The sequence below is a fragment of the Cantharellus anzutake genome, assembly GCF_015039405.1.
Source record: "Cantharellus anzutake strain C23 chromosome Unknown EI90scaffold_5, whole genome shotgun sequence".
NCBI classification, from domain to species: Eukaryota; Fungi; Basidiomycota; class Agaricomycetes; order Cantharellales; family Hydnaceae; genus Cantharellus; species Cantharellus anzutake.
The window spans coordinates 1,925,514-1,952,325 of NW_024066955.1; the positions used below are offsets into that span (position 1 = coordinate 1,925,514).

General features: G+C 48.4%; 5 protein-coding genes across 5 annotated transcripts; 4 read left to right on the forward strand and 1 right to left on the reverse strand.

The window, feature by feature from the left end:
* Positions 1-2,135: 2,135 nt before the first annotated feature.
* Positions 2,136-3,784, reverse strand: EI90DRAFT_2990057 (uncharacterized protein). The gene is made up of 5 exons (XM_039056079.1): positions 3,564-3,784; positions 3,282-3,514; positions 3,020-3,230; positions 2,505-2,970; positions 2,136-2,450 (listed from the first exon to the last, which is right to left on the reverse strand). Exons 1-5 carry the CDS (start codon positions 3,712-3,714, stop codon positions 2,372-2,374), a joined length of 1,140 nt encoding a protein of 379 aa, XP_038922114.1. The 5' UTR covers positions 3,715-3,784; the 3' UTR covers positions 2,136-2,371.
* A 381-nt stretch (positions 3,785-4,165) lies between these two features.
* Positions 4,166-4,714, forward strand: EI90DRAFT_3117304 (uncharacterized protein; the record flags this gene model as incomplete). Its single annotated transcript, XM_039062975.1, has 1 exon — positions 4,166-4,714. One exon carries the CDS (start codon positions 4,166-4,168, stop codon positions 4,712-4,714), a length of 549 nt encoding a protein of 182 aa, XP_038922115.1.
* Positions 4,715-4,919: 205 nt separating this feature from the next.
* On the forward strand, positions 4,920-6,057 carry EI90DRAFT_3117305 (uncharacterized protein; the record flags this gene model as incomplete). The annotated part of the gene is made up of 3 exons (XM_039062976.1): positions 4,920-5,212; positions 5,629-5,738; positions 5,792-6,057. 3 exons carry the CDS (start codon positions 4,920-4,922, stop codon positions 6,055-6,057), a joined length of 669 nt encoding a protein of 222 aa, XP_038922116.1.
* Positions 6,058-7,383: 1,326 nt separating this feature from the next.
* EI90DRAFT_3012520 (uncharacterized protein) lies at positions 7,384-8,203 on the forward strand (the record flags this gene model as incomplete). Its single annotated transcript, XM_039056570.1, has 4 exons — positions 7,384-7,691; positions 7,727-7,832; positions 7,993-8,056; positions 8,100-8,203. 4 exons carry the CDS (start codon positions 7,384-7,386, stop codon positions 8,201-8,203), a joined length of 582 nt encoding a protein of 193 aa, XP_038922117.1.
* An 11,942-nt stretch (positions 8,204-20,145) lies between these two features.
* Positions 20,146-21,660, forward strand: EI90DRAFT_3117309 (uncharacterized protein; the record flags this gene model as incomplete). Its single annotated transcript, XM_039062977.1, has 3 exons — positions 20,146-20,568; positions 20,718-20,878; positions 21,039-21,660. 3 exons carry the CDS (start codon positions 20,146-20,148, stop codon positions 21,658-21,660), a joined length of 1,206 nt encoding a protein of 401 aa, XP_038922118.1.
* Between the last annotated feature and the right edge of the window lie 5,152 nt (positions 21,661-26,812).

A 26,812-nucleotide genomic window follows, 5' to 3' on the forward strand; every position in this document is an offset into this window, starting at 1 on the left:
GGTCCAGAGGATTAGCAGGATCAGGACATGGGGTAGGGTTACGGGAAGCTTCGGAATCATGGTCATCAGCTTGGCTATCTGGATCGACATCTCTCTCAACAGCAGCTGCCTCATCATGGTCTTGGAATATGGAACGATGAAATCGATGGGAGGGTGCTGGAGTGGAGGAGGAGGTAGGGTTATCACAGTCAGCTGTAAAGCTTTGGAATGGCAGACGTTCAGAAGGGTCTAGATCATGTCTGTGCAAAAGTTCTTCAAGCATGCCGAGACCTGGAAGCCTAGAAGAACCAGGTTCAGTGCGTGTCTGTGAACGGGTCTGATAAGCTCTAGACATATTTCAGTGAAACAATGACAGAGCAAGGAAAGAACATAAGAGCGATTTGAGTTCATATATACTGTCAGGAACGTGTCAGACGTGTATCCAGATGATCCACAGGGGCGTGCGAAGTCGTCCGGGCTCGTAAGGTTGGAGGGGTGGGACTTCAGCTTCAGCAACTCGGGTGGAGCGCTGCGCTTCATTCTTACGTTGGTGTCCCAATTTCAGACAGAAGCCTTACGATGAGGAGAAGAGTCTAGAGGGGGAATCCAAGTCAATATACGAACTGAGGTACATCCGGTGTAACCTACATGCATTATAAACACAAGTAACTAAATAGGACCAGCCCAGAAGGAGTGGCAGATCAAGCGTGATATTAATGAATGAAGAAAGAGACAAATAGTTAATATCGGAAAATTGGTCAACAAAAGGCAAGCAAGAACAATGAGTGACAAAGGAGGAACAATAGTCCGCAAGCAGACAAAAGATAAAAGGCCATCTGGCTGTCTAGCAAGCCGTCCGGCTGGCGGGTGGACAACAATGAAGTGGGCAACCTAGGTTGGAAGGTACCTGTGCAAGGGGTGTGGATGAGGGTGATGGGTGGATGGATGGATGGATGGATGGATGATGATGATAGCAGGCCAAGTGGCACTAGGACATGTTGATGGAAGTGATGGATATGTCAGGTCATGACAACATCCTCAGGTGATCCCACTCACATCATCACAAATTAGTCACCTTCCATTTATAGTACAACTGTTGTCTTCTTTCCATTCAGTCGGCTAACTTCCTCTTACCCATTTCTTGTTCCCATTCATCCTCTGGCCTTCTACTCCACCCTTCTTGACCTGACACCTCGGTTCCCCATTGAGGATATCGTTTGGGACCTTTTGGTATCATTCGGCACCTTTTGGTGTTTTCCATTATCACTCGGACTTTGACTAAAGTCCTTCTCCTTCCTCCATATATAAATACTTGTAGATTAGAACCCGTTGTACCCCAGTTCTAATCTTGACTAAAAGTTACCCCCAAGTCCCTCTATGAGTGAATCCTGACCCCCCTCCTACAAGATACCTCTGACACATGAAATAAATGGACTAACTGAGACATGACGGAGGCACAGCGCTCCCTCCGAGTCGCTGAGGCCACATCCTTCTTAGAGCCTCTTGTACCACCCAGCAGACCTGGGCTTCCTGGAGAAGCTTCAGTCCACTACCGGAGCTCTCAGACCCCCTCTAGTTGAGCCCTGCCTGCATTCAGACTCACGCATTTTCCCTACATTGGGGGTTTTTGACACTTCGGGCCTATCCCTCCTTTCTGTTTCCGGGTTATCACCTGCCATTCTGCTAACCCCATAACCCAACTTGTCAGTAATATTCAATCGGCTAATGTTTAACTCCGTTAGCTCTGCTCTGCTCGGTCCCGCCATTCACGGGCCTGCTCTCGCTGTAACTATATATATACTTAACTTGTACATAGGTTACACCTCAGTGATAAAATCAACTAGAGTTGATGCCCCTTAGTTCTCATTGCCAGTAAGTAAATTAGGGCACGGACATGTAACTTGGCACAGTGCTCCTGGCTTGAGTCACTGAGGCCGAAGCCCTCCACCATGGAGACAATTCCTTTGTCTCAATCCGGTCTCTAACACCTGCCTCCCTCTTTCAGGGTTTTTGACAGACTGAATGGGCATCACCGAGTGAATGGAGGCCATAATCGCCATCGAACCGTTACCGGAAACGGACTGCGGCATTCGCTGCATCACTTGAAATGATCCATTTGGATCCGGTCAGGTTAAATCGGCGCATATAAGTGATGTCATCAAGCAGCACATCGGCAGAAGTCGGCAATTCCAGAAACCGCACAGTCGTGATGGTTGGTTTTGGGGTGCCCACGATCACCTGCACCATCCAGCTGCACAGAAGTTTATTTTTGACCCTAGCTTCCCTAAGACACCCCATAACATGAGTAAAAACTGTATTTGACCACTGGGAATGATTAAAATTTTGAACATCTGCCAAACCGGCGTAATCCATCTGTGAGGACAATGGGGGTTCACGCCTTCCTAATCTCAGCATTATCCCAGGCAGTCATGAGGAGTGGCGATTCGTACATAGTGGGCACTGCACTTGTACTGAGATAGGGTAAGGAATGATAGATCTGATACACAAACGAGGGGAATGCATACCTCTCCTGCAGCGCAAGAAGCGCCTTGTCAACGGTCGTATCCGCACCATCAAGATCACCTCCCTCGCGCAGATCCTCAGCCTTCCTGAATGCAACCAGCGCATCTTCAGCCGATTGAAGGGGCTTATCCCATTCAGCCAAATTCATCAAACCCCGCTTCTTCCCCTTTCCTAGCGATCGATTGTTATACGCCTTCAAGCCTGCGATATATGCACTCAGCATCACGTCAAAGATGGTCTCACATATGCAGCGAAACCGGAGAATCCAGGGAAGAGGAGTTTCCATGCGGACAAAGTCAAGCATTTCCAGGCCACGCCGGAGGTGCTTCGGATCCCCATGAAAGCAGCCACGTAAAAAAGTTCGATTTGGCGCTCTTTCGTACTTGAAAAATTCGAATGCCCAGCCATCGAAGAAAATGCAGTGGATGGGTAGAGAAAAACTTTGAGCGAGGTTGCTGGCGTCGCAAGCTGTACATCTCAGATACCAAATGTGCAACCCTGAAGCGCTGGGGCTTACCATCGCCTTCGGCTATAACCTGGGCAATAGCCTTCAAACGTTCCTCATCATTCAACACTCTCAGCTTTATCTCGACGAACAGAACCGCAACAGCGCCAAAAGCTTTGAAGTAGTATTCAATGCGGCCCTGCGTAGCAATGTGACCGGAAATTGTGGTCTCTGGGTCATTCCTTAGCGTGAAAGTGAACTGCTTGACGAGGTGGTTAAAAATCTGCTGGTTGCGGTGAGCTTTTAAAGCGCGAGAGAATCAGCGTATCCTCACTGGAGAGAAGAATCTCGATCTCGCCTCTTCTGTCTTATGCTCATGAGGGGGCCCGTACTGCATTAACAAGATATCTAGGTCCATCACAATCGACTTGAAAAGATCTGTGGGAATACGAGAGCGGTGGATTTCGAAGGTTCCAATGTCTTTCAACGCATTCCCGGGTTCAAGTCCGACGAGAGGAGCGACGTCACCATACGTAACTTTGGAGAAACTAACTACCAAACCGTGTTCTACGTCGCTCGTTAGCACACCGGACCCAAGACAAAGATAGAGACAGACCTGAGTCGTCATCTTCTATTTGAACATCGAGACTAAACTGTTTCACGAGACGACGTACAACAGTCATAGCGGCATCTGGTGTATCAGGAACAGGAATGTCTGTGGACGCATCCGCTGCACCAGTGTTATCCCGTGGCCTTTTGGGTGCCATTGTGGATGTCTAAATGAAGTCTGTCCAAGAGTGGAGTAAACCTAAATCCAGTGACGCCGGAAGTTTGCGGAGGTCATGCATGTGTCACCAAAAAAAACACCAGGAAAAGTTTCAGTTCTGGCTGGAGGTATATATACAAATTTCAGCTGGAGCGAAATTTTCTAAGTACTGATAGTGCATGGGTGCGTGCACTCAAGGAGCGTCTCTATGTCAGGTGTGTTAGATTTCTTGGTATAAGACAAAATGATGGGCTAGCGATGTTGTCGCTCAGTCCCCAAGGGGGTGTCGGTAATGTTCAGCAGAAAGGTATGCCAGTTACGTGTTTTGCCGAACATCGGCCACCCCCCCCCCCCTCACGTGAGTGAACCTTCCAAGTATGGGAGGCTAATGCTTTGTAATATCCAAAAAAGGCAAGCCCTAATTATCACCGCCCCCTTGGATCACCTCTCCAATGTCTGCAGACACACTAGACAGCCTAAATCCCGGCTTTCAAGAATGTCCATTATGCAAAAACCAGGTTCATGTAGCTACCGGAGGGGACGTGAATCTTGAATTCCATATGAGTGGGGCGGAATGTTTGAGAACACAGAAAAAAGCCAAAGAACAGGAAAAAATCTCAGCCCAAGCAAAGAACTTCAGTGCCTGGTTTTCTAATCCCGCAAAAGCCAAACCAACACATTCATTCAAATTAAATCCGCCACCACCACTCCACCACAAGCCAACACCTTCCCTTAAGCCCGTGCTTAAGCCATCCCACTCAGATATCACCAGGCCCCCTATCCCTATTTCTCCTCGACCTCCTGACAGAAACACACCATTCTCTGCACTCCATGATATGGAAAAACTGAGCCCACTAGAGAGGGTGGGTGCCCTCACCATGCTCCTTCCTTCCTCCATTCCAGTTGCTCATGAAGACAATGCAATCTGGCAATTAGGGACACTGGACCCATCCTCCTGGGCTGAGACAAACTGTAGCAAGGATAGATTGGGAACTCATTAATGTGAGAGAACTAGTGTTACAAACTAGCGCTCAGTTCACAATAGTGTAACTCAATTACCAAAAATTGTTACAAACTAGTGCTAGACAATGAAAGATTGTTAAGTAAAGGTCTAATGAGACCAAGAAATGAGATCTCACCTCAGTTCATGATAGTATAACTGAGGAGAGAGAAAAACAGTTGCAATGAGTGGCTTTTAAGCCTACAATGCCACCTATCACCAAGAAAGATGGATTGGGAATAATTAAATCTCCTGCAGCTGGTGAGTCCATGCACCATAATGGTGGGATGTCGACCTTGTCTCCAATAATTAATCCGATGCTACATACCATTTTTGGATGGAATGACTCAGTTCAGATGGTCGTTGACAATGTGCAGAGGGGAGCTGATGGAGTCAAAGGGCTAGTTGGCTTTTTAGAATGGTTTGTCCATAATCGGGGCTTGAACCCTACCCTATTTGACACCAAACTTGAAAAGCTATCAGAGGCAATGCTACAATTGTAAGTATTTTATTTAACTCACCATAACACCTTCTCTGTCAGGGATCGGCCCTTGACCCTGCTGTCAGGGCACCCAACCACACAACCCCAGAACCACCCTCCCTGACTTCTCCCACTTCCCTGACCTCCCCATCTTTACATATCTCTCACAACTACAGCCCGCATGTGAGCCCGTGGGAAAAATCACGTGGGTCAAGGCGAGCAACTCGCCTTAACCCATGTGACACCTTTTCCGAGTCATGGGAACATGCTTGGCTTCTACCCATAGTCACGTTATGAACTGTACAGTACACTTCCCTTTTATAGCAGCCAAGCAGGGAATAGGGAAACTTACCCTTCTTCTCATCTCAATCCCCGCTTAGGCAAGTTGTAGCTACCCTCTGTAATACATGACAACTCAATCCCTGCTTCTTCAGTGAGTTTGAGGAGCTGAGGACAGGGTCTAGCACCCAGGTACCCGGAACATTGCACACACCTAGCCCTGAGGCTGGGCTGTCCTCGACCCCAAGCCCTGACATTCTCAAATGTGTGCCAAGCAGAATCCCCTCAATCCAGTACCATCCTCAAGGCTGTCAACAGTATTACCCCAAGATGAAAGTCCCAACCTGGTCAGTGATGATGAGGGGGATGCTGAGACAACATCGGACTTCCTAGTTACAGAGCACAGAGCTGAAAGGCTTTGCGGTGCACAAAGATTAGATATCCCTGCAAGCCAGTCACCCTACTATGTCTATCCCTTTGGCCTGCATGCTGTTCATCATGTCCCTTGGGATATTGAGATTGGGAATGACACTTTATACCTTCGCTCCCGGAAGTGTTGCAGAATTGCTGTTAGAACTGGGTGAGGGTGGACGATTCCAGAGGGGAACCGGAGACTTAGCAAGGAGGGACCTTGGCCTCAGCGACTCAAGCGGAGCACTGTGCCATTGCTGTTTGTCCATTTGGTCCTTGATTTCATAGGCAGCAAGCAGGAAGTCTCTAGAGGGCATTTCAGGTCGATTTTAGACTAAGGGCCTAAAACGAGTATGTACAAGCACTGGTATATAATGGAGAGGGCAAAAGCACAGGGAAACAAAGGGGGTCCGAATCGGAATGAAGGCGTCCGAACAGGAACAAAGGGATGACAGAAGTGGAGTGGTACTGAAGGTCATAGGGCAGAACCTGTGGTACATCCGAAAGGAGGTAGGGAGGGCAAAGCCCAGGGGCAGGAGGATGAGGTGAAGTGGGGATGATGACTAACTGGCTAGAATGGGAAGAAGCAGCAGTCCAAATAAGGATGAGGGGAAAATGCGAAAGATACATTACAAGCGGCGAAAGTGCTGAAGATGATCCATGGAGCTTGGAGATTATGGAGGTTACAGAGGTTATGGAGGCAGGGTTGAAAGTCCGAGGAATATTGGCAATGGTGTTTACATAGTATGAGGTCACCAATGCAATGGACTAAAGCTGAGGTGGAGTCAAAGTCTGAGGTAGGAACTATGACGGAATCTCGGAGTGAAGGTACAAGCGGTGTCCAAGTACAGAGTACGGGACAGTGGCAGAAGGTCATAACTTGGCAGAGGGTCAGCGGAAGAGGGTTAGAGGGAAGAGAGAGGAGAGAGGAAAGGGGAGAGGAGTGGAGGAGAGGAAAGGTGTCAGGTCCGAAGGTGAGTATCGGAGCGGACAGGAGAAGGGTAGGAGAGTGATGGAAGGGTGGAGGTGTCATGAGGAGTAAGAGGGGGAGTGAGAGGAGGAGCAGGAGGAGGGTGGCAAGAGGAGTGGTGTTCGGTCCGAGGTGAGTATTGGAGCGGACGAGGATAAGGTAGGAGAAGGACGAAAGGGTGGAGGTGGCATGAGGGGTGAGGGGTGGTGTGGTGCCAGGTCCGAAGGTGAATATCGGAACGGACGGCGGTAGGGTAGGACTCCAGAGGTGGTGAAGATGGGGGTCTGGGAGTCGGTTTGGGATCGAGTATGTATGGATATGACAATTGCAATTGGTAGCCATCCAACATGTCGTGAATGCCATGCACTTGTGGATTCCCAAGTTAGTGAAGGGAATCAAGAAACACATTGAAAATGGGACACCACAACCCACAAATCACCACCTTTGGTCATGGGGTATTCTCCATCAGGCCTTGCTATGGACACAGAAGTGATTGGCAACGCATCAGCTTCTGGTTTTCAATGCCAACATGCAGCTAGGCCGAAAGACATGGGCAATTGATGAACATAAACACCTGCTCATGATTGTGTCATCCAGAGAAGTCAAGCAAGTTGATGCGGTGATGCAGGTAGCAAAGAAGGCATATTCAGCCCAGTCCTTCACTGAGCAAGAAATGGAGCTGGGCTTACTGTTTCTTCAGCTGGGAGGAACCTGGCTGGCAAGCATCGCACACAATGCCTTTGGCACCCCACTGTCACCACACTTCGGCACAATCGACCAACAGAGCCACTCCGTATCTCAACTGGGCTCCCAACTGCTCATGAACTTCACCATAATGTCTTGGTCTCACTGGTTGCTGGGACTTTTGGTAGCACTGAGCAGCCTAGCAATGTTCATGGGGCCTACATTCTCATGTTTGACAAGATCAAGATTGAAGAAGTTTCACGATATGACCCATCCATGAATCACATTGTTGGGGTATGTTGTGAGCATAGTGACAGGTTTGCACTCGAGTATGCAAGTGCAGACAAAGCCAATTGCTTGTTTGAAGGGGTCCGGGATGGAGTTGTGCATCTGGCAGCAGAGATAAGCAATGAATTTAGAAATGATCTCATACTTATGTGAATTTGTGTTAAAGAAATGGGTTCTGGGTAATCCATTTCTTTCCGTCCTTATAGACGACTTGGAATCATCGACCTCATGTATGTAGGGTGGCCTAGTCATGTAATGAGTATCATCCGATAGCCTTGGAGCTTTTGACAGAAAGCTGGGACCTCGCGGTGAATGGGAGTCTGCTGCAACGGATACTTGGTGCTTGTTACGTGAGCATACCATGCATGGATGTATAGGATCACAAGTAAAGGGGATATCCCAAACTGGACCAGTCAAGGGCAAGAGGCTAGCAGGTACTTGGCGCTTGAGGGAGCATACTGGTAGCAAGTGATATAACAGCTCCTTGAGGGAGCTTCCTGAGGTTGGGTTGATGGGTACTTGGCACCCAGATGGGCGTACCGGCAACGAATGGGATTCCAGCTCCTTGAGGGAGCTTCTTGAGGTTGGGTTGATGGATACTTGGCACCCAGATGGGCGTACTGGCAATGGGGTATAAGACCGTTCGTTTGGCAAACAGTCTGTGTTCGTGTCAACGGGTACTTGGCGCTCATATGAGCATACCAGTGATGGAGGGGTGTCAGGGCAATAGCCCCGAACCCCGAGCCACATGTAATTAGATACATATAGTCACGTGGGTAAGTGGGAACCTCCGGGTAACTGCTTACACACTACCGTAAAATACACACATTTGTATCACTTACGGCTCTGTGTGCTGAGCTACCCCCAGAGACCTCACACTTTTTTAAGTGTATGAGGTGTGTTTTACAACACAACCCACAAAAAACTATCCACTCTTAACATCTGACTCGGTAGCGCCTATGGCGCCTAAACACGCCCGCAAGGGCAAGGTCACATCTGCAGCAATGCTAAAAAGAAATGAGCGGTTCATTAAGAAACCGCAATCTCCCATCATGGGAGATTCAAACCAAAAGCTGTCATCAGATGACGACAAGGATCAACATGATCCGGCATTAGCAACCACCTCAGGGCTGGCCCCTGAAGGTTTTAGAAACTTACGTGGAGTAAGTGCAGGGCCTAATACCCCTAGAACTCCACGACATACCGATCTAACCCAAGCTGGGGAAGATCCCTCACCTCCTCACAAGGTGATTGACTTGCGCGATAAATGTGTAAGCACCAAACGATCAGCCCAAAAAGCTGATCGGATAGAGTCACAGGAAACTCCAGGGCCCAACTATCCCCTGGAGTCCCCCCTCATGTCCCCAAGTCAAGCCCCAAAGGCAGACAAAGGGAAACAAAGGGAAGAGCCCCTGCATCAGCTATCCAAAAAACTACTGGACTTGTTCCAGGTTCCATCCAAATGGAGGACGGAAAGTGAAGACCAACTTCTTCTCAGGCTTTCAGCCTGAGAAGGCGCAAAGATATGCCCTGAGAGCAGGATCTCCCAGAGCGCGGAAGCTCCAAAAGAACTTCCGCTGTTTACACTCCCACACGCCAACCTCGGAGGCGAACTGAAATGAGGGAGTTCGCTGAGGAAGCCTTACGGAAAAGTAAGGAAAAACCAGCGAACAGACCCCTCTATGAAAGGGAAGCACCCTCCACAATGGCCTCGCCTAAACAAAGCGAGCATGGAGTGTTCACTCCAAGAACCCATTCTGGAACCCCCAGAAGCGGTAATGTCAACTGGGGAGAGTCTCTGCTCGCCCAACCAAACTTCCTCCTGGAAAACCAGGAATCGCGCATAATAAACGTGATAAACTCGATCCAAAAAAAGATCGAGGAAATGAACCACAATAGTATGGCTCGTCTAGAGATAACTCTAGAAAGAATGGCCAACGCAATCGATGTGTTGACTGAAAAAATCAGCGAACAGACAGACTTGCTGAAGGAAATAAATTTCTCACAAAAAAGTGAGGAAACAAATAAACACCCCTGGACCATGGTCCAGGACAGAAATAGAACTCGCGAAAAATTCACAAAAAGAACCACCAGTGAAAGCACACTGGAGTATCATCAGCGACTCGACAGAGATGCTAAGGAGATCCTTCTCCCAAGGATAGGAGAAGACGATGCCGAAAGAAGGCATCGTTCAGAGATTAGGAGGAGAATTGGCACATACCAAAGGTTCGGCCAAACGTCCACTTACGACGGACCTCTCAAACAGAGAGGTAACTCAAACACACACTCTCAAAACAATGAGAGAATCCAAATACAACTTCAGGCAAATTCGCCTGAAACCAAAGAAATGCTGCGAGGAAGATTTCCCCCAGCGAAAACCCCCCCAAAGGAGAGATCTCCATTGGATAGCGACCCCGCGAAGGCAGGGGAGCAAGAGGAGTACCTGGAGAAATGGTACGAAAAGGCCATAAGAATGGCCGAAGTGAGAATACTCACTCCTTACCCAGAAGGAGTGAAGCCTGAAGCCCTAAAAAATGGGCTGGCATTCCCTGACAAGAAATGGTCAGGGGAGAATGACATGGAATCGTTCTGGCAGTGGTTCACAGAACTACTGGGATTCCTCGCTTCGTGAGGATGCAAAGGTCCCCAATTTAACGAAGTCCATCTGGACTGCTTGATTTGTGGATTAGGGGGGCCCGCGTTCGACCTCGGAATAAGACTCCGAGACGAAACTCTCCTCAGAGGAGATGAGGGCATGTTCCTCGAAGTTCTCAACATATTGATGAGAACTTTCATTAAAGCCTCTGCCGCGTTGAACGTGACAAAGAAGTACCGCAACATCAAATACAAAGCGGAAAAAGGCCTAAAACAGTTCTACCTAGAACTGTCCAAAGCAGCATCCCAGATGGTGACGCCGCCAGACCAGGCGTCCTTCAACGCCAGGTTCCTAAACTACATTCCCCTCGAATGGAAGAGGGAAATGATTGCTCATGATAGAATCAGAGCAGACTTCTCCTCAATGAGGAGATGTTAAAAGCAATATCTCGTGTAGACGAGATAATCGATGGGCTGAAGACGTCTTCAGCCTACAAATCAGGATACTATACCCAAACAACTACCATGGCAACCATGAGCTGTGGTAGAGCCCTCCCATCAGGAAAGAAGGCTGAAGAGCTGAAACCCAGATGGAAAGAGGATACATCCTTGAAAAACTCGAGGAAAACTGACCAAAAGTCAGTTCCAATTTGCGGCAAATGCGGCAAAATAGGGCAAACAAAAGATTGCCCAAGACACAATGTAACGAGCAATGAAAAACCAAGGCGCATAGCCGCCATGGAGATCGTGATCACAACGGAGGAAGAGTCGAAAGACTCATCAGATGAGAAACCAGAGAACAACTCTGGTAACTCTGAAGCATCAAGCTTCGAAGTAGAGGACCCATACGAAGGACCTCAATACTCACCTGACTCAGAGGGTGAGGAAGTCAATGTTGGGACCATAAAGATGGGCCCAATGTCAGTCATCAATCACGACGACATAAATTACAAAATCAAACTGGCTGTAGCACGCCAGTTAGAAAACACAGCAGACAAAAAAGTCACCAAAGCCTTGGTGGAAGCACCAAGAAAAGATGCCTTGGGGAAATACACCAAAGTACCCAAGGAAAACAAGGACAAAGGGAAGAAGGACCAAAAGTCCATCGAAACCCAGTCCCCCTTGTTTGATGCGAAATTCCGCATCTCAAAAGATGCAGGAAAATACCCTGCAAACAGACCGCTCTCAACAAAGAGAACGCTGACAGCTCACATAAAAATAGCAGGCATAAAAGCCTATGCGCTATTTGATAGTGGAGCCGAAATGGACGCTTTATCGCCGGACTTTGTCCGCACAGTCCACATCCCAATTCTCCAATTGGAGAACCCAGTCATCCTTCAAATGGGGACGAAAGGAACAAGATCACAGATCCTGTTCGGACCAAACGTGGATGTTGAGATTAATGGCCACGTAGAAAAACACTACTTCGATGTAATTAACATCGATAGATACGACGCCATATTCAGTGCCCCCTGGTTAAACAAAAACCAGGTAAGCTTAGACTTCCGGTCCCACAAAGTGAGAACAGTGAACAAGGGCAACATAGACACCCTTGGAGTAAGCGAAGACCGTGTGATGAGATCACATGGATGGAAAACTCGAGCAAGAGCTCGAGAACAACCAAAAAAGAAGCCCCCCTGACAGGGAGGCGGGATTGAAACACACCTCAGGGTAATCGAAAGAAAGTACCCTGAAAGTTGGCCCAATCCTAGTCTGGAAGGACTAGAACTTCCAGACGTACCACATCTGGAAGGTCTCTCCATGAACAACCCCGAGTTCGAAATACTCAGGGAGTGGTGGAGAGAGAAATTCGAAACTGTAATGGCACCAGTGCCCTTAGAAATGCCTCCCTTGAGGGAGGTGAACCATTGAATCCCATTGAAGGATCCGAACAAGAAATTTCGGGAAAACACCCTGAGATGTCCTGCAGCACTGCAGGAAGCACTAGCAACCAAAATAGATCGCTATGTAAAAGCAGGATGGTGGTATCCTGCGAACAGCGAGCGAGCATGCCTGCTACTGTGTATCCGCAAAGCAGATGGATCTTTGCACACAGTAATAGACGCGAGGAATCGTAACTCAAACACGATCCTCGATGTCACACCAATGCCAGACATGCGACTGATCCAAGAATCAGTTGCCAGAGCAACATACCGATCCAACATCGATATGTCGGATGCGTACGAACAAATACGCATGGATCCAGACAATGTCCATAGGACGACATTCTCTACACCCCACAGGACGTACAACTCGAACATGATGCAGCAAGGAGACTGCAACGCTCCCTGCACCTTCCAGCGCGCACTGACCTGGGAACTATGAGGAGAAGTAGGCAGACGCCTACACATCTGGTTTGACGATATATTCACCAGCACAAGCTCGGTGGAGAACCACAATAAAGCATTATTGTGGTTGTTCACTCGCCTCAAGGGGGCGAAATTCTACATAAGCCGGAAAAAATTCCAGCCATTTGCCCCAATCCTAGACGTTCCAGGAAGCCGTGTGGATGAACAGGGCATCCATGCTCAAGTGGATAAAATGGAAAAAATCCGCAACTGGCAAGAGCCAGTAGACCACACAGGAGTCCTAAGATTCCTGGGAATGGTAGAATATCTATCGATATTCATGCCAAACGTCAATGGCTACACAGGACCACTGCAAACAATCTGCTCAAACAAGCAGACATTCAGGTGGACACCACTCCACCAGAAATGCTTCGACGAGATTAAACATCTAGCATGCAGGGCTCTGATCCTGAAGCCCATCCAGTGGAATCCACCGGAAAGCCTCTCAGAAGAAGAGAGGACCAAACTCCATGTCTGGGTCATAACAGATGCATGCCCAGTGGGCATGGGTGCATTAATTGGACAAGGCAAAAAGTGGCAGACTTGCCGCCCAGCCACATTCATGTCCAAAAAGTTCACCAACACACAACGTAGGTACTTCGCCTACGAGCTTGAGGCACTGGGTGTCCTCGAAGCACTCATGAGATGGCAAGACGATCTCATGGGAGGCCATGAATTCACAGTAATCACGGACCACAAAGCTTTGGAATATTTCAAAGCGAAAAACCACAACTCAGGTAGACACCTGAGATGGCAAGCCTTCTTCGCAAGCTTCAATTGCGAAATAAAATACGTGGAAGGCCACAAGAACAAAGTGGCAGATGCACTCTCACGGTACTACGACTCGTCAACGGACGAGGATCTGCATTTCGATGACTATGTGTTGGCAGACATCCATCTGGACAAAAATGCAGAAGATACCATCCCCAACAGAATCGAGGAATACAAAGAACTGCTACTAAGCAGTACCCTGAGTAAAAACTCAGAGAGAAAGAGACTCGCAGCGATACGCGCAAGAAATACCCTAGAGGAAGCTCTAGGGGGGAGCACCCAAAATCTGGAAGAAATCATAATTCCAGAAGAGAACCTTCGAAAACGATTCGAAGAGAAAGACCTCATTGAGGCAATAAAATCTGGATACTTGCAAAGCCAGATCCACCAGGAAATCCTAGAGAACCCGGGGAACTTCAAAAACTTCTCCATAAAAGATGGGCTGATAACCCGACTTGGAGAAGGAGGAACGACCCAAATAGTAGTCCCAAAAGGGAACTACGAAAGGAAGTCCATTCGAGGAATAATCCTCGAAAACATCCACGAAACACTTGGACACCTAGGATCCAAGAAAACAGTGGAAACCCTCCGTCGACACTTCTGGTGGAAGTCAATGAGGAAGGATACCCACAAGTTCTGCAGGTCTTGCGGAACTTGTCAAACAACAAAGAAAAGCACCAGGAGAAATCCCGGACTGCTTCACCCACTCCCGACCCCAGAGACACCATGGTCATCAATAGCTATGGACTTCACAGGTCCATTCCCAACAAGCTTGGGATATGATTACCTCTGGGTAATCATTTGTAGGTTGATGTCCAACGTCCACCTAATTCCAATAAAGACAACAACGAATGCACTAGAACTAGCATTTGTATTTCTTCGTGAAGTTGTAAGACTCCACGGTCTACCACACTCAATCATATCAGATCGAGACTCGAAATTCATGTCAAAATTTTGGCGTGAACTACACCGAATACTCGGTGTGCAGTTGAAATTCACAACTGCATTCCACCCACAAGGCGACGGCCAAGTGGAAAGAATGATACAAAAAGTAGTACAAATACTACGCGCGATGGTTAGACCAGATCAACGCGACTGGGCAGCAAAACTGTTGATGGCAGAATTCACAATCAATGCGAGCTCGAACACATCGACAGGATTTGCCCCGTTCGAATTAATCTACGGCCATATGCCAACGATGTGCCTAACAGCACCACTCTCGGACTATGTTAGACACTGGTCCGGGGTCGGCACCGAAGGTCGCCGATGCGGGCCGCTATAGGCCGCGATGGCTGCGATGCCTCAGACAAGGCCCGAGGGTAGGGCATTCGGCCTCAGCAACTCTAAAGGGAGTGCTGTGCCCCCTAGCTGTCTCTTGGCCCTCATTTCAGACTCACTGGGGTTGCCTTGTTGGGGTCAGGACTTAGGGGTTGTGGTCACATCGATATTAGAGCTAAAGTACTATAATGTAGTATACAGGATATATATAGGAGGAAGAAATGAATGGAAGCGGACCCGGGCCGAAGGCCGAAGGGTCCGGAAGCAAACAAGGATAAGGAGCGAGGTTGGCCGCATAGCGGCTGGCAATGACCGAGGGTCAAAACAAACAATAACAGATAAATAAAGGAAAGAGCATAGGGCCGTGATAGCGGCGATGGTATCGTAGCGGCGCTGGACTCGGAGTTGGGCCGGAGTCGGGCACGGGGATGATAGCGGCCCTGTAGGGGCCAAGTGGGTGGGGTAGAGGAGTTGCGCTGGGCACGGTGCCGGAGGTGGACTCAGGGTGGGGAGGTTGGTGCAGCAGTGGGGGAGTCGGCCAAGTGTAGGGGAGCCTAGGGGCAAGCAGGGAAGTGAGCAGGGAGTCCTCAGGGAGGATAGGGCTGAGGTCAGGGCTCACGCTTGCGCTCGCATAGCGGGAATGGGCTCGGGCGGCATCGGGACGGGCGGCTAACAGGCCGGAATGCACGGCCGTGACAGACTACCCGGGAGTAAATGACTTCGCCCAAAAAGCAAAGGAAAACCTCATGGCAGCACACGACCCAATAATACACAATCGCGCTGCTCAAACAATCCAGGCAAATAAGAAAAGACACCCGGACCCGCCTTTGAGAAAAGGCGAGCTTGCATACTTATCCACAGATAAGCTGAACCTACCCAAAGGAAGGGCAGGAAAACTAAAGCCCTTATACATAGGGCCTTACGAAATTCTGGAAACATTTCCAGAGACATCAAACTACATCCTCAAGTTGCCACCACAACTTGAACAACGCGGAATCCACCCAAGATTCCACGTATCCCGGCTTGTACCTCACGAGCTGAATGACCAAGAAATCTTCCCAAATAGGGAAGCGAAGCAGTAGTTTGCGAAATCTTAAACCATGCGTGGGTTCACAACGAACTCTGGTTTAAGGTCAAATGGGAACTAGGGGACACCACATGGGAACCCCTAGGAAATTGCAATGACCTTGTCCACCTGGACGAGTACCTCACTTTACAAAATGTAAGGGAACCAGAAAAACTCCCTATCAAAGAAGACAGGGAACTCTCGGCATCACCACGCCCCCAAAAACGGAGGCAGAGGAAGTAAAGCCAAGGGACGATGGCCCACAGCCAAGAGCGTGGGAAAGTTCTGGGCAAGTAACTCGCCCGGACAGCCACACCATGTACTAGAGATCACATGGGCCAGGCAAGTAACTCGCCTAGACCACGTGAACCACAGGCTCACGTGCAAAAGAACACACAACTGCGGCGAATCCCATGCACGCAAGAACGAAAACCCCTCCCACCACCACGAGAAACATAACGACAAAATGTCGTTCTCTGGGGGAGGCAACCCTTGGTTCGATCCAAACAAGCCACCGGACATCGAAATACGACAACCTGGGGAGCAGAACAACAACAACACCAGGTGCAGATAAGTGCCATGGACTACATGATGCATGCAGCACAAATGAGTGCCACGAACCAACAACCATCTGCGTTGCTAACGGGCACCGCATACCCCCAGCCTCCTCAGAGGGGCTTCCAACCATATGTGGTGCAAACTGCACCGATGGCGCAACAAGCGCCATTCCAGGGGCAGCATTTGCTGCTGCAGCCCCAGGCATACTCCCCAGGGAACTTCCCTGGCCAGATCAACCCCTGGATTGGCCAATTCGGCCCAGGTCCAACAACACCCCAGCCAAATGCAGGCTGGGAATCAGCCATCGCGTCAGCGGTAGCTGCTCAGACAGGTCAGCTCCGTGAGGAGCTGAAAGAGATGAAGTCCCTCATAGGAGGGAGACGAGGGAGCGACAGTGGCTCCTCGTCCAGACTGTCCAAACGGGCACGGTCTGATAACTCGAGGGCATCAGAAGACGCCTGCGACCATTGCGCCCACTGGAGGCGCGAATACAACAGAGCATGAAGAGATGCTGAGGGCATCTTTGACCCTCTAAAAGACACAGAGAGAGAGGTCAATCTCCAAAAAAGGGAGATCGAATTACTGAAATGCGAGCTCAGAGAGGCACACGCACTGGCAGACCTCACTGCCAAACCCATTATGACAGGGGCCTCCCAGGTCAGGGGGAGGGGATACGGTTCCGGGCCTCATGAGGTGCGACCCCACATGGGGACTAGTGCATCAAGGGGTGGGGCACTGACTATCCCACCACCCCATGGGCAGGTGACCCTGTCCGGGTTGCATAAGGGCCTGCCCTCAGAAGGGCAAACCCATGTCGAGGGGAAGAGGGAGAGCGGTAGGCAACCGATGGCAGACCCTAAAATGGGGACCACTGCCAGAGGCGGCGGGCCGCTGAGTACCTCAGCACCCTATGGGCAAGCTACCCTGCAGGGAAGTGTCCACATGCTATATGAGACCGCCGAACTCAACGAGTTCAGCAAAGTCGAAGCTCCAGTCGACGTAACAATTGACCCCAACTTCCCCATGAGGAGAATAGCAGGGTCAGAAGCGGCGCACGACGCCGCATACGCTTGGTAGACAAGTGTGAGTGGGAAAGAATTCGTACACTGGTATGAACAGGCCGAAGCCACCTTCAAAAGTGGCAAGGTACACAGAACCCTTTGCAAAAAAGCGAAGGAAACCGAGAAATACTTCTTGGGACTCCCGAGTATTGCAAGACTCACAGAGGAGTATAATTCCCCAGACAACAAGGGAAAAATCTCCTGGGAAAGTCTAGGCAAAGCCGCCTATCTAAAGTCCCAGTTCAAACCACTCAGGACTCCTGAGGAATGTGCCACAAGAACTGCGGAACAGGAAGCGAAAGCCTCCAAATACCGGGAAAGAGACGCAAGTCTCCACGCTGGACAACCAGCCCAATGACCACCCTTCCCCATGGGAAGAACGGTAGACCTACCGTACTCCACACCTGAGCCAAGTAGCTCAGGAACACAACAACCTGCTCCCACCCAGGGAGCGCCCACTTCATCGAGCCCACAGCCCGACAATGTAGCCCAGGCTACGTCATCGCATCCGATGCAGCAATCGGATGTCCAGATGAACAACCCGGAGGAAAACCCTCCTCCGGGGCAATGACTTCACCCTTGAGAAAAGGGAAAGTGACACGGTAATACGCCATCTGTGAAAACACCTTCCCCCAACTCGAGGCCCCCACAATACTGTATGTGAGGAACCGCAAGTAACAATTGCGGAAATCTCTACTCCGTCAAAAGACCCACATCCACCACCACTCGTGTGTAAACACCACTTACACATGAACCCTCACCAAACAAGTGAGGAACACCAAAGACATACAACCTTTGGGTCGAAATTCATTTTCAACAAACTCCACTACTTTTCTCCCTGTGATACCCATGTATCGCTGTTCACTTCAAAGTGACGGCCCACACTCACTTATTCCTTAAACCCTTTCTCTCTCCTTCACCGACATGTACAAAAATCGCCCACTTTAAAGTGGCAACAACAAAACACTCATTGATAATTTCAAACTCAATGTAAATCAATTATTAAAACTTTGTTTTATTCACCATCAACCTTGTATGCATCGCAAATGCAATGCAAGGGGGGAGAATGTCAGGGCAATAGCCCCGAACCCCGAGCCACATGTAATTAGATACATATAGTCACGTGGGTAAGCGGGAACCTCCGGGTAACTGCTTACACACTACCGTAAAATACACACATTTGTATCACTTACAGCTCTGTGTGTTGAGCTACCCCCAGAGACCTCACAAGGGGTTAGTTGTTCACAGGTCAAATGACATGTGGTGGGATTGGCGGCTACTTGGCGCTCACGAGAGCATACTGGCGATGAAGGGAACAGGCTTGTATTGAATACTGGGCAAGCGATGTGAGTCGTAACAGAAGGTGTTCGCACATACCTGAGTTGAGTCACGTGCAAACTTGACGATCCATGGCTAGAGACATCAACCTCGGTAGGGATGACCCATATAGATGGTGACCGAGACATATACAACCTTACACAGACATTACAATGTTGGCACAAGGAGGTTTACAGTTGTTGCACAGAAGGTGGGAGTGTGTTATTTGTTAAGTTCCGTCTTTCTTGGCTGTAGCTGTACATGAACATGATGCTAACTATTGAATATGAATGATCGTGAGAAGTCTCGCGAAATGGAATAAATAATCCGGCCAGCACCAACACCCAATGAGGGAAAGCTTAGTGTGGAGTGAGTGTATAAGAAGGGGGAATGGGGAGAATGTAAGAAAGAGATGGGAGGATGTGGACAAGGAGGACCTGCTGTGGTTGATGTTCAGTTGACACAGTCGTGCAAGAGACTCCATTCCTATAACAATTTGTATTGTATAGGCCACAATTGGAGCTGTGGGATCATTGTCATCATTTGCAAGGATATATGGTTCTCGGCCAATTCTAATTTCCCCAACATGCAAGCATGAGGGTGCACATAGCCATGCCAAATTGATCGAAATTGTAATCGAAGCTTGCAGGAAGGACTTGAAGGGTGCTCTGTTGTCAGGGACAGCTCCGAAAGTGGTGAGGTCCCGGTGCGAGGGACCCGATGGGACAGATGTCGGCTATGCGTAGCGGCGGTCCCATTACGGGGTGAGCGTCCCCAACCACTTAGTCTGAAGTGGGAAGTTGAATTATCATTAAAAGGGGAAGCTACAGTACTTACCTGAAGTGGGAAGTTGAGAAGAAGGCTGCTTCTTCTGTTCCCACCCCAGGTGCTATTATATACATGCGGTTGGGGTCACGTGGGAGGAGCCACATCATCCCCGCACATAGCCGCACTCCCCTGGGTATCTCCGTGGGAGATCCCGGAGGTGTGCCGCTCTGTGAGCGGGAATGTGCGCAGCAGGCGCGGCGATCGGGGGAGCGGGGTTAGGTGTGTAGTAATACATAGAGAAGGGGAAGTTGACCATGGAACGGAAATAGAAAGAAAGAAGAAACAGGGAGTGATAGCAGGGGAGCGGAGTAGGGCGGCACGGCGCAGGGTCAGGTGGGGTGTGCCCTGACATCTGTACAGCATTGCATCTGATGGTGAATCACGTTGAGGTGCCACACTTGCCCAAATCACACTGAGGGAACCCCCCTCCCAAACCGTCTTGTTGGTAAACATGACATAACCTGTGATAAGGACTATAAGCATCTGTTCAAGAGCCTATGCTCACCCTTCGCCCAGCAGGCTTCAGCATTTTTGACACCATCATCACTCTGCAAATTCTCAAGAGACATCTTCATCAAAATGAAATGTCATTCACAACAAACTGGGCTTTGCTCAACCCAGCTGATAAGCAGGACATACCAAAGGCCATTGAACTACTGAAAGCCATCTGGGATCTTCCCTTAATTACCAACAATAAGGATCCAATCTGGACAGCCCAGCGCTACGCTCTCCACCTCTTTGGCCGGGTCTGTTTCTGGTTTGTGCAACTGTATATTGACATCACACTCAGTCTTCAGCAGCAACTTGGACATCTCAGTGCTGCTGCACAATTGCTCCTGATCCTCTTCCAGGAAAATCCAAATAAGGGACAATTCATGCCAACACAACTCTACATTGACATTCAGATTGCCATCAAGAATGTTTTTTTCTGCATAGCAAAAGAAAAAACTTACAATCGGGGGGGGGGGGGGATTTCTATATCATTCTCCTTGGAACAGATTGCCTTGAGATTTCATTCAGTATTCTACGCACAATGGTCAGGAATGATGCAAACACTGACACACTTCAGCTATCAACCCGATTATTGCATGTCACTGAAATTCAAAACATACTTGCTCACCATCCAGAATGGGACCGGAGCCCACAGCATTTGAGGTTACCATCCCTTCAAGAACTGGAAAAGGAATCACAGCATATTGACCATATCACACCTGGACTCTGGAAGGGGAGGTGAGCATCAAAGATGTCCTCCCCTTGACATGTTGGTTAAATGGGTGTTCATTCGCTGTGGCACTTGACAATAAAATCCCCCAACTAATCAATGACATCACTGCTCATGAAGGGATTGACATGCTCTCACCGTTTGGACAACTGATGGTGATCTTGAAAGGGAGGATGATGTCAGAGATGCAACAGCAATCTCGTTGTTGGGGTCAAATATGGATGCTCCAGAAATTGAAGCCGGTATGATCAGTGGGGCAGAAGACATGGTGATGAATCCTATAGGAGATGGACCTAATGCTGGGCTGGATTTGGAGGATATACTTGGGGCCATAACCAATGACTATAGGGTCCCTTTGCCCTATCTCTCAATCCATGATGAGAAAACTGGGGAAGAGAAGACAATTCACAAAGCACAGGCGTTGAAAGCCCTGTTCCAAAGTATTGTCCATCAAAAAGGATCCCTAGATCAACAGAAGCAAATTGCTGGACTCACCCAATTCTCAGTTACACCTACTGGTACAATAAGTGACATCGATGCCAACGACACTATCTTTGGTGACAGCATTTGCATTGGGGATCCAGCTGTGACTCTCATTAATGTCGAGAATATCCCATTCCTGGCTGTGGTTCAGATTTCGGCTTTGAAGATCGATGGGCAAGGAACACAAGCCATACCTTTGACAGTACTCTCTGAGCACGTTGTCAAAGTTAGTTTCCACATTCTCACATTGAAAGTGAGACAATCTGTGAGGGTGACAAGGATTGGCTATGGAAGGACTGGAAATTAGAAATTGAGTGCAGTAAGACCACAGGAGCTTACCTTCACCCTATTAATCCGACTATTTGGCAAGATGACATCAATGGATGTGCAACGTTTATATTTACAAAAACAGAACTGCAAGGGCTAGCAGCATCACTGTTTAGTATCCATGGACTCCAGGGATGCCCAACTTACCAAAGGTTAAGGTATTGCCCACATTTACATACAGAAATCCAGTTGGTAAGCCCAAAATGATTTGGCAACAAGTTGCAGATGCTAATATCAGTTGAAGACCACAGCATGTGTTTTGCTGGGGAATTCCCAGATGATGAACGGCCCTTACCTGACTGTCAGGGCAATAGCCCCAAACCCCAAGCCATATGTAATTACGAGGTACATATAGTCATGTGGGTAGCGGTAACTTCCGTTAACTGCTTACACACACCGTAAAATACACACCTTCATATCACTTACAGCTCTGTTGCTGAGCTACCCCACTGAGACCTCACTTAAGTGTATGAGGTGTGTTTTACAACACAACCCACCAAACTATCAAATTGTAACAACTTGACTCAGTAGCGCCGATGGTGCCTAAACATGCCTGCAAGGGCAAGGTCACTTCTGCAGCGATGATAAAGAAAAATGAGCAGTTTATAAAGAAACCACAATCTCCTATCATGGGAGATTCAAATCAACAGCCATCGTCAGACGACGATGAGGATCAACAAAATCCAGAGAGAACAACCACCTCAGGGCTGGTCCCTGAAGGTTTTAAAAACTTACGTGGAGTAAGTGCGGGGCCCAATACCCCTAGAACTCCATGTCACATCAATCTCACCCAAGCTGGGGAAGATCTCTCGCCTCCTCAGGAGGTGATCAACTTGCGCGATAAACACATAAGCGCCAAACAATCAGCCTGAAACGCTGATTGGATAGAGTCACAGGAAACTCCAGGGCCCCACTGTCCCCTGGAGTCCTCCCCCATTTCCCCAAGTCAAGCCCCAAAGGCAGACAAAGGGAAGAACCTCCACATCGGCTATCTGAAAAACTACTGGACTTGTTCCAGGTTCCGTCTGAATGGAGGACAGAATCAACTTCTTCTCAGGCTAAAGGCTTGAGAAGGCACAAAGAAACGCCCTGAGAGCAGGATCTCTCAGAGTGCGGAAGCTCCAAAAGAACTTCCGCTGTTTACACTACCCCATGCCATGCCAGACAAGGCAAGGTCACTGTCAAAGTCGGAATTACTGTCGGGGTCAGAATACTGTCAGAGTCGGGCAGACTGTCAGAAGACGGACTGAAGATGGATGGGGTTTCTGTCTGAGTCGGGGTCAGAGGTATTGGCAGAAGTCTGTTGGAGCACTGAAGGAGCGGAGCTGGATCACCTTATGTAACCAGTTTCCTACGTCCAATAACGATATTAGAATTTGTGCTGATTTGCGTACTGACCGTGTTTTGGTTGCCAAATATATAATTGTTCACTGTCTAAACAACAATAAACACCCCCCAACGATCTCACCTGACATATAGATCGTCTATGGATAAAATTCTATATTGACTTTACTATGATTTCTAGTCAATATTACACCTAGATATACCACTTTTCAGTAGGACATGATTTTCCTGATAATTTACTGAAGGAAAACTACTAATAAAATAATTCTGCAATAAATGTTACTCAATACAGGAGTGACCAAACTGCTCTTTCTATCGCTTAGAGTGCGTGCTAGTTATCTAGCAGGTTCAGGATCACTCACTTTTCTCCTGTGGTGTGATAACCAAATATTACTGAGAGATTATTCAATTAAGAAGTCCCTCCACCAAATTCTCACTAATTCTCACTATGACACTTTTGTTCAGCTGTGTCTAACTGACCCTAACTCATGCTTAGAGTGACGTGTTAGTTTTATATTAGCTAACAACTAATATTTGCTTTTATCTTTTGGAGCAAATGAACCAACCACTGGTGAGGAGAATTAAACTTTTATTTCTACCTGAGGTTTGAGAGGGGGCAGAAGCGGCGGCCTTTTATGCTTTTCAGAGGCCTCTCTACTCCCACGCCTCGCACTAGTTACATGTGCTACATTTGTATTATAGATAGTTCTAGAATGATATAGGGGCTTGGGCTGTGTAAGCTTAATAATGGACTTAGGACATGACTCAGCAATAAGTAATTCATTTCTTTGTCTTTTGGGCCGATCTTAGCGGTATCTTGTAGCGCTGAAGCTATGCTCTACACCGCCTTAATTACGAACGGTTATCTTTAGAAATGACTCAGCTATAAAGGAACTTTCTAGACTGTTCTCTAATTGACCCCTTTTTGTGAAGCTGCATCATTACTAATGTTCTAGAGCCTTCCCAATTAATTAACTGATCCGCGGACTTCTGAATCACTTCATGCTTATGATCCGAGATCCAGATCATCAATCATTCCTTTGTTCCGATTTATTTGAGCTTAAAATCAAAAAGTTTTGATGAATCATGGGAAAATATACAAGATCCGGTTTTTTAGCATTTTCTCCTCTTCTGATGCGATCAAAAACTGTCCGCCTGCGCCGGGGAATACTCTGTCATATGGTATTCGGTCCGCCAGACTTCTGGGTGCCAATATATTTCCCTTGAGTCACATTACTTTTTGTAAGAATTAGCAAATAAATATATATGAATTATAAGGTGTTTCGCCGTTTGAGCAATATCTCCGTCATTTTTGAAGCTTTTAGAATGAAACAAAACCGTGGATAAAGTTAAGAAACAGTTCTTTCAGATGGTAAAAAGATTACAGTCAAAAGTTTACTGGTTCCCGAGATATTCACATTTCTTTCCCAATGTTCCTTCTTATTCTGCTGTCTATGTGCTATTTTCTTGTTGTAGGGATATATTCTTTGAATATTACACCTATGCCAGGTTCTAGGCATGCTTGTAGTAGATTAAATCTCATGCTACATGGGTGTAGATAATTTATAATGATCTTCTAATGTCTGTCCAGTCTCATAAAGATCATGAGATCTGTTAAACGTCTGAACTTGTCACCTGTTTGTTGACTATTCTGATAGATCATTGTTTTATTCTTTGAATATTATTTCTCCTACACCGGTTCAACCTCTGGGCCATTCGGAAGTATGAGAGGTTTTTGTGGTCCGTGAAGATGGCAAACTTCTCTGGGGCCCCTTCTAGGAAGTGGTGCCATTCCTCAAGTGCTCGTATTATGGCGAGCATCTCCTTGTCATAGATCTTGTAGTTCCTTTCTACCTCCAAGAAGCTCTTAGACATGAAGGCCACTGGGTGGTAGTCTCCATCCAACTGAAGCTGTGAGAGGACTGCCCCCATCGCAAAGTTGGAGGCGTCACACTCTAGGCGGAATGGGGCAGTGTTGGAGGGGAAGGTGAGCACCGGGGCCGACGTGACTGCTTGCTTCAAGTCCTCAAAGGCAGTCTGTTCTACTAGGCCCCAGGCCCAAGGCTGGGTCTTCCAGGTGAGTCGGTGAAGGGGCTTTGCCTTTTCTGAGAAGTCCTGGATAAAGTGGCGGTAGAAGTTGACGAAGCCTAAGAAGGATTGAACCTCCTTGACCTTCATGGGGACCAGCCAGTCAGTTACTCCCTTCACCTTCACTGGGTCCATCGCAATGTGACCTTCAGAGATGACAAGGCCCAGGTAGTCGATGGTGTTCTTCTCGAACCTGCACTTCTCAGGCTTGAGGAAGAGCTTCCGCCTCCTCAGGGTGGCCAGAACCTCTTGCACGGCCTTCCGGTGCTCTTCAAGAGTGGGGGAGAAGACTAGGATGTCATCCATGTAGCAGATGACATCCCCTCGGTCGATGAACTCCTGCAGGATGTCATTCATCATTGTCTGGAAGGTGGCAGGGGAGTTGCAGAGGCCGAAGAACATCACTGTAGGCTCAAACAGCCCTCGGTTGGTGGCAAAGGCTGCCTTCCACTCATCCCCCTCCTTGATCCGGACATTGTTAAACCCCCCATCATAGGTCTAGGGTTGAGAACCACTTAGTGCCCCGGAGGCAGGTGAGGACATCGGATATCAGGGGGAGTGGGTAGGAGTTTTTAACCATGACCTCGTTCAGCTTGCGGTAGTCTTGGACTAACCTCAGGGACCCATCCTTTTTCTTCACAAAGAACACAGGGGCCCCTGTTGGGGACTTAGATGGTCTGATCCGCCCGTTTGCGAGGTTCTCCCTGAGGAAGGCATCCAGCTCTTTCTGCTCCGCTGGTGAGAGTGGGAACGTTGTAACGGGTCTATCCAACTAGACTCGCAACAGGAAGGAGGGGGGATAGAAATCTCACTGAGGTCAGGTAAGAGGTGGGGTATATTGGTCCTCTAGAGTGTGGTGCTAATACTCTCTAGCTACTGTACAGCGGGTCACAGAAGAGTCCGATAGATAAGTAAGGAAAGAGTATCACATGACAATAAGAAAACGGAAACATCTGGCTCTAGACACCAGAAATGAAATCAGAAAAATTAGGAAAAATAGGAAATATGTGTAAGGAGTGTGAGTGGACATGGGTTACATGTGATGGATTTGAGGTGCTTGCTGAGGGTAGTAGAATTGCGGGATTTGGCTCGTTTAGGGTGCACCGGCAAATCCCCGTTACATACAGGCCTAGCTCTCAATCGTGGTCCCTCACGATATCCCAAATGAAACCAGCGGCATCATCCCCAATCCACAACTCCTGAGGGTTTGGAAGAATAGATCATGAATGTTGCATAAATAAATAACTCGATGTGATGCGTGATTGGGACTGCCAAATTTGCATCAACCCGGCAACATCAGGGAGGCTTCTTCCTCCGCACTCTAGGCTCGTATTCGCTAATGCAAGGCATGTATCCATCCTCAAGGCAATGCTCAGCCTCGTCTCCATTTCGCAACACAACGCAAATTGTCCTCGGAAGTGATGTCTTTGACTTCTTAACGGATTCCTGATAGCCATACACCTGAGCGGTCTGACTATGGTGCTGACTAGCAGAACCTTCTGGACACTTGGCTCGCACAAAATCGACTGAGGAACATGTCGCACGTTCAGTAAACCAACCCCATGAGACTGCGCTGGGGTAAGGGTCGCGGGATTTCGACTCAATGAGCACATTCTTCTGGCATCTCCGGCTGTCTAGACTATCATCCTGTGCACACGGAGCTCTTCTCTGACATCTGGGATTACTCTCTCTGCCGAGAA